The 12,597-nt window shown below is 42.2% G+C and overlaps 1 protein-coding gene across 1 annotated transcript in view; it reads right to left on the bottom strand.

The window, feature by feature from the left end:
• The window catches only part of SEZ6L2 (seizure related 6 homolog like 2), a 32,032-nt gene extending 20,813 nt beyond the window's left edge, over positions 1-11,219 (bottom strand). The window contains exons 1-6 of the mRNA XM_029283064.1: positions 11,141-11,219; positions 5,669-5,887; positions 4,985-5,302; positions 4,074-4,207; positions 2,757-2,949; positions 1,131-1,316 (exon numbers count right to left, since the gene is read on the bottom strand). Of these exons, the coding sequence (XP_029138897.1) occupies positions 1,131-1,316; positions 2,757-2,949; positions 4,074-4,207; positions 4,985-5,302; positions 5,669-5,887; positions 11,141-11,219 (1,129 nt within the window). The remainder of the gene's footprint in view (positions 1-1,130; positions 1,317-2,756; positions 2,950-4,073; positions 4,208-4,984; positions 5,303-5,668; positions 5,888-11,140) is intronic.
• Between the last annotated feature and the right edge of the window lie 1,378 nt (positions 11,220-12,597).

Raw genomic sequence — 12,597 nt, 5'->3', positions numbered from 1 at the left:
CATTCTTTGTAAATACATTTATCATGTACATTGCAAATATGTTTATCATCCCTAGCCAAGATACATTTTTATGTGATTGGCAAAGAATATAAAAGTCACATTTTACCTGACCATGGGTGTCTTGGATTGCCTAGGATTTTGTAGCTAATATGGAAAATTTAAATTTAAATCCCAAAGATCCTGGATCTATAATTTAGACTTTCCATGGAGCATTTGCAATTGTTCAAGGAGCTCAAATTTACAGGAAAAATTGAGCATTATTGAAAGACCTATTTTGCCCAGCATTATTCTTCAAACTGAGGCCAGTTAGATACTCTTAGAAAATCACTAGAAGGATATTATTGTGTAAAGCCTTGGGTGTTTGCCCAGAATGTCTGGCAATACCTCTAAATATAAAGCTTCCATTCTAATGACAAAATAGCTATTGAGGCTTTATCCAATGTTAATTTGTCTAATTTTATGTCTTTATAAAGCTATTGAGTTACTATCATCCCTGCACCTTGTGACAATAAATTATGCATTCTGCAAAGAAACATTTTCATTCTGAACATATTGGCAATCCGTTCATTGTGTAACTGCCTGTTTTAACATTTAGAGGGAAAAGTGTTATTTGCCTTGCTCTTGCATCATTCATAACTGTATAAATCTTTACACTTTAACTCCACAGAGTGGAGGAACCAAAATTCATCTGTCAGTATTATAAATGGCAAAAGAAAACAAAATAATTCTCTTTTCTTCAACAGCAAATTCTTAAATCGGTCCCCTGCTGGGCCAAAAGATTCTTAGCTTCCAAATGATAATTCAGTATTTGAGACAATCAGCCAGACAGATACTTTTGATTAGTGGAAAACTTCATCCATTAAAAAAAATTATAATTCTGACAATTATTATGGCATTTTGAAGTTGCACTCATGCCCCCATTAACTGGGCCGTTGCTATCAGTGGATAAAAAAAAAATGCCAAAAATAAAAAAAAAATACATTTTCATATAATGAAGGAAGAAAGGATTCTCCAAAGAACATTCTGCCCCTGGGACTCAGAAAGCTTTAAAATGCTCTCCCTTTTGTCCATTACCACTCCAATCTTTTGTCAAGGCCGCATTTCCTAGTTCATTTTATTTCTTCACTCACCCACACACGCAGGGCTGGTGCCACTCCATAGAGGGCGGCTGACGTTGAGGCAAATGAGTATCTCTTCACCCCTCAACTGGAAACCTGACTCACATTTGAAAGTGGCAGAGCCCCCTGGATGGAGATCGGTTACCATGACATCCCCATTTTCTGGCCTACTGGGGAAGCCACAGCTGAGCAGGAAAGCTGGGGTTGGGAGATAGGAAGGTTACAGTCAGGGAAATATAACAGGTAATTATGCTCAACAAAAGTGCCTTCAAGGAACGATATGCATTCCTAAAGGAACATGCTCAATTATGCCACTACTTGATAAATATTGGTACACCTAGAGAACAGTTAATAGGTTTTTGTTCATTTTCGGTACGCTCGCTGCCTCAAATTAGTCTTTTCAACACACAGAGTGCACACTAAATTTTGTACCATGTAACATTCAGAGTAGATGAGAACTTCTGTGTTATGATATGATGGACCCAAAGAAGTTCTCATCTGCTCTGAATGTCGTTGGGTGCATATATCCTTAATTTGTAAATGGATTTATTCAGGGCTTTTTTTTCTCATAGAACCCCCAGAACGGAGTTCCAGCACCTTTTTTGGATGGAACCTTGTAGGGTAGGCAAGGCAGGTAGTATGACGTGTGTGAGTTCTGGCACCTTTTTTTTTTTTTTAGAAAAAAGCACTGGGTTTATTGGTTTTCTTTTTGTTTTGTTTTTTTCCCAATGAGATATGGTTCCTTCTGGTTTGGATTTACAGGAAGGATTTTCTTTCACTCTTATGTAAATTAGTCAAGCTGTAAGGCAGATAAAGCCTTGTTAAACCCACTGCCATCATCTTCAAGAGATTTCTTTCCAGTGCTTCTGGGATTAGAACACATCTAAGGAAAAGAGCTTCTGGAAATTATATTATATGTCCCGTTTGCTCTTCAGATGAGGCCTCCCTCCCCATTTCATGCATAAGTACAGCAGCCTGGATTTGAAGAAATGTGCATGCAATTAGATAGGGCTACACTGAGACAAACCCATCAATCCTAATAATACATGAAATATGTATAGTGTAGATATAGTGATATCATAATTCCAGTTTTGTTCTGAATGACCCAGGTGAGAATCAGCTTTTACCAGGTCTGGCTTTGTGACACAGGTGCTAGAACAGCCCAAAACCTCAGTCCAATCCTGAAAAAATAATTATAATCCTCCATCTCATTGCTTTCTCGGTCCTCGGGTATTGGGAAAAGGTCCCACTGCTCAATGGGATGAGAAATTCCCCCTTATTTTATTTAGGTATGGAACTATGCTTCCCACATGTCTATGGGGATTCTCAGTCATCCAGGTCATGGTTGTCCCAAAGGTGCTTTTTCAAGAGGCAACTGAACCTTCTATGTTTTTCCTTAAAGATGGCTTCTCATCCAAGAAGCTTCTTGGACAGAAGTGAAACATCTTCAAGGAAAAACCAAGAAAGTCCAGTTGCCTCTTGAAAAAGCACCTTTGGGATATGCTTCCCATAATGTGCAGTCCAGGCAACCATAATCAGCCTGGAAGGTTTTGAATTGGAATCCCAACTCTTTGAGGAAGACTAAGTAGGAAAAGGTCATTTAAAGGAAGGTGAAACGAGGAGGTAGTCGTGCCTTACCCTGGTAGTGGAATCTGAAGACACCAGGGGTGGTGGTGTGGTAGCTCTGGAAATGAATCAGGACCTGATTGGTTGGGCTACGGATCACTTGCCCCTCAACCATCAATGACTCATTGGCCAAGACAACAGGCTTCTCCCCTCCCAGACCTTCCACGGTTAGTGAATCCTCCTTGGACAAGTTCAGAGTCTGCACCTGGAAGTCATGGAAGTTGACAAAGGAAGGGAGAAGAATAAGAGGATGGACACACTTGCTTAAATGCTTCACATATTTTTTTAATATTGTTCAAGAATCTAAAATTAAGAGCAAATATTATCAGGAAGCTATGGGGAACGGAGGAGGCAAGTGGAAGCCCATCTCCAAAACAGGACTTGAACCAAATATTCATCTAATGGACAGGGTTGGACATGCTTCAGAAATGTTTCCAAAGTCCCTTGATTCTCGTACAACTATGTATGTGTATGGGTAGATATATACTTTCTTTTGACAGCAGGCAACAGAATTTCATTTTTAACCTGGGCCAGTGTGCTATAGTAAAAAAATAACAATAAAGGTTATCTTATCACTATAATATCACTTTGGTGTTCCTTAAAACAGCTTGGGTTTTTTTTCCAGCCTTCAGTGCAAGCCTGAGGGGGCAAAAAAGAGGATGCTGCTTTTAAAGAATCCATTCACTAAATGAACGCAACTCTTAAAGCAGCAGCATCTTTTTTTATAGCCTGGCAAAGATTCTTGAAACAGACAGCTTTTCCAAACAGCAGGGAGGTGCTCCTGTTTTCAAAGCATGCCAAATGCCACTAAAGCCTACAGATAGTCCTTGACTTACAACCACAGTTAGGTTCAGAATTTCTGTTGCTAAGCGAGCCACACCCAATTTTATGACCTTTTTGCTATGGTTGTTAAGCAAAGCACGGCAGTTCTTAAGTGGATCATGTGGCTGTTAAGCAAATCTAGCTTTCCCATTGACTCTGCTTGTCAGAGGTCAACTGGGAAGCTTGCAAATGGTGATCACATGACCCCAGGACACTACAATAGTTTTAAATACCTGCTGGTGGCCAAGCACCCAAATTTTGGTCATGTGACCTTAGGGATGCTGCAATGGTCGTAAGTGCAAGGACCAGTTCTAAGTCACTTTTTTCAGTGCCATTGTAACTTTGAACGGTCACCAAACAAATGGTTGTAAGTCAAGGATTACCTGCAACATGGTCATCTATCGCTAATTCTTGTCTATTTCTAAACACTTTTGAAAAAGAATGATCAATCCCAACTTCAGACATACTTTTAACTTCTTCGGTGTTGACCAATTCATCACTTCTCACCTGTACTTCTATGCCGTAGCCCACATACACTGAAATGGTGTAAGTACAATCCAGGCCTCCATAAAAGGTAGTACCAGCGTAATCGGGAGATTCAACATAGCCTTCAATGTCGGTGATGTTGTTGTTGCAAAGCACTTGGGGAGGGAGGCAGGCAAGGAGACAAAGAAGAGTGAAGTCAGTTTAGTCCAGGATGGTCCCTATTTTTCAACCATGACTCATTATGGGTCATCCAGGCTTTTTGGCTGGGGAATGATAAAGGTAAAGATAATAGTTTCCCCTGCCCAGCTGTCTCCGACTCTAGAGGGCGGTGCTCATCTCCATTTCTTAGCCAGGAGGACCAGTGTTGTCTAAAAAAGCAGAGTTCTCCAACTTTTCGGGATTGGCGGCCCTAGCTGGGGGGAGGGGGGAAAGAAGGGATGGTTTGGGGCAGGTGAATGCATGCATGAGCATGAGCATGTGCATGCACACCAACACCCATTACTCGTGCAAGTGGGGCCACAAGCACCTGTGATGTTTGTGGCGATGTTCACGCAAGTGGGGCTGTGAATTACCGCAACCCTCATAGTGAGGCTCGCACGAGTGGTGCTGTGCGCTCACATGCACACATACACACACCAGCCAGCCACTCACGTGGCTCGCTGGCCAATAGGCCGGTAGTGAGCTGTGGCCCACAGGTTGGGGACTCCTGGTCTAAGGACACTTTGGTGGTCATCTGGCCCATATGACTATATACCGTGGCGCATGGAATGCTGTTACCTTCCCACTGAAGTGGTACCTTTTTATCTACTCGCATTTGCATGCTTTCAAACTGCTGGGTGGGCAGGTGCTGGGGCAAGGGATGGGAGAGCATCAGGATGAAGTTGTCTTTGTGCCCACTTCTGAAATCTTTGCATCTCACTCATATCACTTACCAGGGGTGTGAACTGTCGTGATAGTCGTCGTAGTAATCAGGGTAGTGGTTGTCTCTTCCTCACCTTCGGGGATGAAGGCTGTGGTGGTGGCCGAGATGGGCCGGTTGGCAGAACCCATCTCGTCCGGTGGAGGGGGCAACCGGGGTGGAGCGGCCGCTGTTGAAGCTGGAGGGGTGGTGAGTAGGAAGCCAGTGGGAGGGGCAACGGTGGTCAACGGGGAGGGGCTGGTGGCTGTGGCCTCGGAGGTCTCAAGGACCATCCCACCATCTAGATGCTGGATGGGCGGATGGAATGAGGGCAAAGTAGAAGACTGTCCTCCTAGGGCCAAGGAGGAGACAGTTAAAAAGAAGGGATGCAGGGAAGTCAGAACAGAGGAGATAAAAACACGGCAACCCTCTCATACCCTCCCTCCCCCCCAAAAAATGTCCTCTCTGCCACGAAACTGTTTTTCTAGCAGAAAAACCAATGTGCAAATATAGAACTATCCATTAACTCCTTTTTAAAAGTGCAATGCCAAACTTTATGATTGACCATGACGTCTCCCCTTATAATAGGCCCACAATCCCCCTCCAAGAATCACCCTGCCCCTCCTTTTCTCTTCAACCCAAGCCACCCTCTCCTCTACAAATAGTCCCATCCCAGACAGAACCCTTCCCCTTCCCCAAATTCTTTGCTTTTTCTCACCAGGAATTGGCTCTTCCACCACCTCACCCCCAGAGAAATCCTTTCTCAGCAGTGTCCCCTGCAGCAATTCAGAAAGGCCTTCGGGACTGGGGGGCGGGGACCCCCGCACCTCTGCTGACACCCCCATTTCCTCCTCCTTGGGTCCCTCCATGGCTTCTGATGAGAGGGCCTCCAACAGCGGGGACAGGGTAGCATCCTCATTTTCCCAGAGAGGCAGGCCTGCAGGAGACAAAGGGTTAATAGTGGCCTGTCCTCCATGTTCTTCTCACATTGGCCTCATAAGTCCACAGAGAAGAAAATTGTAAATTTGCTAAATTTAGCAAGGTTGCACTTTCCCTCCCGAACCAGCATGCATAGCACTGTTTCCCACCATTTTTCCTGGGACCGGCTTTTTTGGGCTGCAAAATCCTAGACAGCCACAGATGGCAGCAAAGAGCTACAAAAAGCTAAGAATGGTCAGGCGGGTCCCACCCACAGTCTGTGGACCGCATTTAGCTCTGAACATCTACTAATGCAGCTCCCAAATATCATAAACTTTATATATTTTTATGTGATTTATATACATTAGCTATGCTATGTATATTATATATGCAGCCCAAGGCAACTCTTCATTCAATGCGATCCAGGCAAGTCAAAAGATTGGACACCCATGTTGTAGGTTTTTGTGGCCCAGATATGGCAGCACAACAACCAGTTTTGTGAGAAAGGTTGATTAAGGTGACCAATTGTCCTTCTTTCCACTTGGCTTCTTTTGTACTCATTTAAATAATAATTAATAGGCATGTAAGCATAATTACAATATAAAATGTTATTGTTACAAATGTTTTTATTATGCATTTATCATATTATAGTGTATTCTGTATTGTTGCAATTAATAAAATGTTTTATTTACGATATTTTTTCTTCAATTTATTTGTGTCCTTCTCATTGTAAAAAAGTTGGTCACCTTATCACACATACATAAACACACACACACACACACACACACACACACACACACAGAGAGAGAGAGAGAGAGAGAGAGAGAGAGAGAGAGAGAGAGAGAGAGAGGTACAAATCACTTAAGGAGTTTCTATAGCAACAGACAGGCCTACATCTTAGTTGTTTATTTATGCTTTACAACCTAATGTCCATCCAGGCCTATAATCTTGGTCTGCCTTCCTTACACATTGGTCCAATCCTGCACAACTGCAATTAGCCCTCAGCCTACAACCACAATTCAGCCGAAAATTTCTGTTGCTAAGCAAGACAGTTGCTAAGCAAAACAATTTCGCCCCATTTATGACCTTTCTTGACACAGTTATTCAGTGAATCACTCCAGTTGTTAAATTAATAACACAGTTGCTAAGTAAATCTGGTTTCCCCATTGAGTTTGCTTGTCCAAAGGTTGCACAAGGTGACCACATGACCGTGGGGCACTGCAACCGTCATAAATACATGCAGTTGCTAAGCGTCCAAATTTTGATCACGTGACCATGGGGATGCTGCAATCGTTGTAAATGTGAAAACTGTCTTAAATCACTTTTTCCAGTTCCGTTGTAACTTTGAACAGTCACTAAACGAATGGTTGTAAATCAAGGACTGCCTGTACACCGAATGCTCTTCTCTGTCCACTGGCCCCTTGGTTCCTCTTCCTTTGGCAGCACATTGATAGAAAAAAGAGGAGCCTTCAACAAAAGAGTTGCCACCATCCTATGGTTGAGCCTAGCCATTTATAGATAGTCTTGACTTATCATTCATTTAGCGGCCGTTCAAAATTGTGACAGAGCTGAAAAAAGTGACGACTGGTGCTCGCACTTACGACCACCACAGCATCCCTGTGATCACAGGATCATGAATTTGGGCACTTGGCAACCAACATGTATTTACAAAGGTTATACGTCCTGTGGTCAAATGATCACCATTTGTGATCTTCCCAACTGACTTCTGAGAAGCAAAGTTAATAGGGGGAAGCCAAACTCATTCAACGGCTATGTGGCTCACTTAACAACTTGGTGATTTGTTACCACAGTAACAAAGGTCATAAAACTGGGCATGATTCACTTAACAACTGCTTTGCTTGTAACAAAAGCTCCAATTGTGGTCATAAGTCAAGGACTACTTTATAATGCTGTGTGTGGTCTTGCCAGGTCTTTCAACAGCAGCTAAACGTCTTCTGGGCATTCTTGGTTTATTTTGTATAATTTCTTAAGATGAAATTACATAGGTAAACTATGCAATGCTTGTATACTAATCACTGACTATGCTAGTTCTTCTAACCACATTCAGGCCTTCTCTTTTGCGCTATGAACGCTTCCACGGTTATTTTACAGCTGTTATTTTAGATTACCCCCAACGCTGGCTGAGGTATTCTGAGTATTGAAGACCACACTTCTTAAAATGGCTAACACTGGGAAAGGTTTTAGAGGGCAGGGTTCTTTCAAGATAGAGTTTATAAACTGCATTGAGAGCACTCCATCTGTTACAACAGGAGAATTGGGCCACATACATTTTTCTTTTTCCAAATAGATATAATCTGTTTTCCCAGGCAAATAGTTGACATAGAAATAAGAATCAGAAACATGATTCTATGAACTTAAATTCTCTAAGGCCAAATCCTAAACATGTGATAGTAGCTCCTTAAAAAATGTGGCATATACCTTCACCGTCATCACCTCAATTTATTTTCCATGTTTCTTTGGCCAAATTAATGAAATAAACAGTAACAGTTACATACTTAAATGTAGTTTAAAAGTGATGACTCCCCAGAGTACAATACTTTGAACTGCAGTTTAATCACATTTTTATTGACAATCATAGTTGGGGATAATAAAAAATGTAAAATAGTAGATATATCCTCATAATCCAAAGTGATCTGTATGTTGTCCTCAAAAAGTAACTTGAGCTGTTCCACAATCATAAAAAAGACAAATCCATTTGCTAACTTATTATTGAGAGAGAAATTCCTCTTTATCCATGCCAGCTAAATAAGCAATTAGATGGTGAAAGAGTACAAAACAGAAAGTTTGTTAAGACTCAGGCAATCTAACAGAACTGGTGATTAAAGTGAATTAAGGTGGAATGATTTGTCTAAATTATGTGGTCTCCTCAGCAAACTGGATAGCTCCCTTGTGAAAAGAGGCAAATAATTTGTAGCTATGATGTCTTGAGGGTAAATCGGGTAGCTCAGATACCCACTGGAGACCTACATGTGTAAAAGTGATCTTGTGAATGTTGCCTCCCTTCTCTTTTGCTGCAGAAAGCTGCGTCATTTAGCTTCATATTTATACATTAAACTTTGCTTCATGCTGAATAAATAGAAGGGAACAAGGAGCTTAGCAAAAGCCTATGGCTAGGAGGCAGGCTACTGATGGAAGGGCAATAGCCGACTGGAAATGGTCATTCCTGCTTGGAAGAGCAGGGAAGTCTGCAGATCTGATCAGGGACCTAAAAGGCCTCACATGATGAGTGCCGTACATCACTTGGGTTGTCTGGATATGACAAGTTCAGAACTGACAGCTGTAGCCGCTGCAGGCAACTGCCAGCATGTGGGATCTGGGCAGCTTCTGACAAACCCTTAATTGCTCTGAGCTCTCTCTATTAAGAAGGCCAGCTGCCTCACAGGCTTGGGTGCACAGTGCATTTGCTATTCCCTCAGTCAAATGGCTGGTGCTCTGAGGAGTGGAAAGGCCTGACTTGCTAGTCCTGAGGTAAAGGAGTTTCCCCACCTTTGTTTGCTCAACTGGTCAAAACCCAGTGGCGATGCCTCTGGAGAGGGCAAAGCTTCTAATAGAAAGTTCTGTAAGATGACATCTTGCTGGGATTTCATTTCCCACGTTCAGCACTGTGTAGGTGCTGTATCACAACCTCTCCCATCCCAAGTCAAGAAGGATGATGGTGATGGGGGTGGGGGTGGGGGTGGGGGAGGAGAAGAATACACTCTTAACTGAAATCCAGGGAAAAAAACGTGTGTCCTCACAGCTAAGTGGAAAATCTATGCATCTTCCTGCCTCAAGAATGACACCCCTAATCCCTACTTCTTGGTTTCCTAGGCCTAGCTGCTTCCTCCTCCTCCTCCTCCTCCTCCTCCTCTACCTTCCATCCTTGTGCCCCACAAAACTCTGGCTCCTGAGACCTTCTTCCCTACCACCATCCTTCTGAATGGCCTTTGACAGGGTGACTCCCTGTTGCATCAGTGTTTACCCTAACCCAGGGGTAGGCAACCTTGGCTCTTTTATGACTCGTGGACTTCAACTCCCAGAATTCCTGAGCCAGCACAGCTGGCTCAGGAATTCTGGGAGTTGAAGTCCACGAGTCATAAAAGAGCCAAGGTTGCCTACCCATGCCCTAACCTATCCAGCACATTTGAACTTATCTTTCACCGAATTTGCAGAGCTGCAGGAGTGCCAACCTCCTCTTCAGGAAATGTGTTGCCTGTCAGTTTGCCCTTTTGCATGGTTTCATAATGCCCCCCCCCCCGGCTCTTTAGTCCTTGCCATTATGCTTGCTATCCTTCTGAGTGGTCCTTTATTGGAGCACCCTTATTTTGACCTGGACTCTGCTTTTTTGGTTTAGCAGTGCATAAATATTGCATTTGTTTTTCTTGGCAGCATTACATGCAAAACCCCAGGGATTTTTTTTCCCCCTTCAGTGGGGGAACATTGTTCTTTGCCTAGTTCGATTTATTCACATCTCATCCCACTCCATTTCTTGGACCCCGGTGCTCAAAAATTCAGGTCAGCTTTCAAACCTATCAAATCTTCAGTCATATCTGTAACTTCCCATCAAGGGTCAGCCTCAAATTTCTGCTTCACTTGCAATCTTCTTCAACAAGCTGACAACCCTCCCTTTATAAATAATCACTTCCCTTAAAATCACTGCCAACCTTTATAATTCCTTAAAGATATTGGATAAGGTAAAGTGAAGATGATTCCAGATGTCTCTCTAGCAGATTTTACAGCTATTTAAATAGAATTCCTCTCCATTTTCCAAAGAGCACCTTAAATTACATCCTCCTTGCTATTGATCATGCTCCTCATCAGATTTTTACATTCTGCTTCTTACTACAACCCAGAGAACAACCCCCCTCTTTCCCTCCTCCACATTTTCCACCTTAGGAGATATCGCAGACCATCAAATACCGATTCCTTTCTTTTATCCTCTTGCAACCATCATTTCCCCATAGCTGTTTAAAAATGTGTGCATCCCCAAGCAATGAAATAAAAAATCATATATATATATATATATATATATATATTGCTCCATGTAAAGGGGTATTTTCAAACAGGCTTCCCTTGCCTACAACACCATCTTTACAACATGCCCACCTGCCATTTGCACTGGGGAAGGGGAGGGCTGGTGGTGATGAAGATGGATTTTCAACCCCCCCCCTTTTCTTTAATACAAAAGATGGTTAAATTGAAATAAGCCCCTTCCGTTTGGGTTGCCGGCTGCCCCCTCCCCAGCTCTTGTGCTAAAAAGCTTCCCGCTTACCTTGTAGAAGAGACGGGGAGCAAAGCAGCAGCAGCAGAAGAAGAGGCATGTTGGGTCCTGCTTTTTCCAAACAGCGCATTTTGGATTTCTTCAGACCTGCAGAATACCTAGTCTGGCTATTTCCTTCTCCTGCCAGGCAAGGGAGCCGTGGAGCTAGGAGTCTGCTTAGCAAATGAAAACGCAGTAGCTTCTTTGCAAGGGCTAGTTCTGTAGGATTTTTCTCTTTTGCCTTTCCAAAGCAACCTAGGCTCTTTCTATTTGTGTTTTGGAAATGTGCCTTTTCTGCAGTCTGCTCCTGCTTGCTGCATAACTGATTAACTGTGTTATCTGGACCCCCTCTTCCCTTTTCGCTTATAGAAAGAGAAATGCAACGGACTGCTTCCTTTCGGTGAAATTATTTTTGAGAGGAGGCATGATGTCAGGCCTCTTTAACCCAGAACCCCTCTTTTTCTCTCGTTGAATGGAGAAACAGGGGAGCCCAAAATGAATTTATTTGCGTAAGAAAAGGCATTGGATCCTTCTTTCTCCGCCACCTACATACCCGTCTGGAAAGTCACCTATAGATATATTGCCATTGTCATGTAGTTTCTCTTCTCTGTTCCTTTCTTGCAATAGATTCTGCTACCAAACCAGGAAAAACTTGAATAAGAATAGAAGGATATCGTGAACGGTTCTTTTTTTTTTTTTTTAAATGTAAAACCTTCAGTGGTTTGGCAAAGCAACTCTCTCTCCCCCCCTCCCCTTCTGTCCTTGACAATGAAACGCAATGTCTTTTTGCAGATGCCATTTGGATGGGGTCTACACATTATTCTGAATATTAGAGAGAAGGAGGAATATAAATCTATACCCCTATCCTAGCAGATGCCCATAAGTATAGGTTGAAAGCGCAATATGGAAAATAAATTACGTTTGTTGTGTTTTTTTTAAAAAAAATGAGGAACATAATATATGTAACAATCCGTTCCTATAAAAAACACAGCTTCCTGATTTGCCAAGCTAATATATAAATAAATCTCCTTTTCTAGATAATAAAGGGAAATTGTTCAAGGCCTATTCTCTTACAGAAAATAAACCCTCTGAGGAGGAAAACAGATGCAAACTTTATTAGTGAGGTTGCAAATCTTATTTCATGATTTGTAACCTCACCTCCCACAAGAATTCTGAAAATAAGTTATGCATTTTGTTACAAAAATAACCAATAATATTTTGGTCATTCCTTGTAAAGAAGCAGATAAGAGTAAAACACGACAAGCTCCTTTTATTATTATTATTATTATTAATTATATTTCTACCCCGCCCTTCTCCCTGCGGACTCAGGGCGGCTTACAACCATTCAAAAACAAATACACAAATACAAAAATGCCAAACTCAACATGCCAATTAAAATGAAACATTACTCTAAAACCGAAAATTCATTTTAAATTATTTTAAAACCAAATTAAAATAACCCTTAGGCC

The sequence above is a fragment of the Protobothrops mucrosquamatus genome, unplaced genomic scaffold, assembly GCF_001527695.2.
Source record: "Protobothrops mucrosquamatus isolate PMUCROS unplaced genomic scaffold, P.Mucros_1.0 scaffold11, whole genome shotgun sequence".
NCBI classification, from domain to species: Eukaryota; Metazoa; Chordata; class Lepidosauria; order Squamata; family Viperidae; genus Protobothrops; species Protobothrops mucrosquamatus.
Note: the sequence above shows the minus strand (reverse complement) of the source record. Positions and strands in the feature narration are given on the sequence as shown.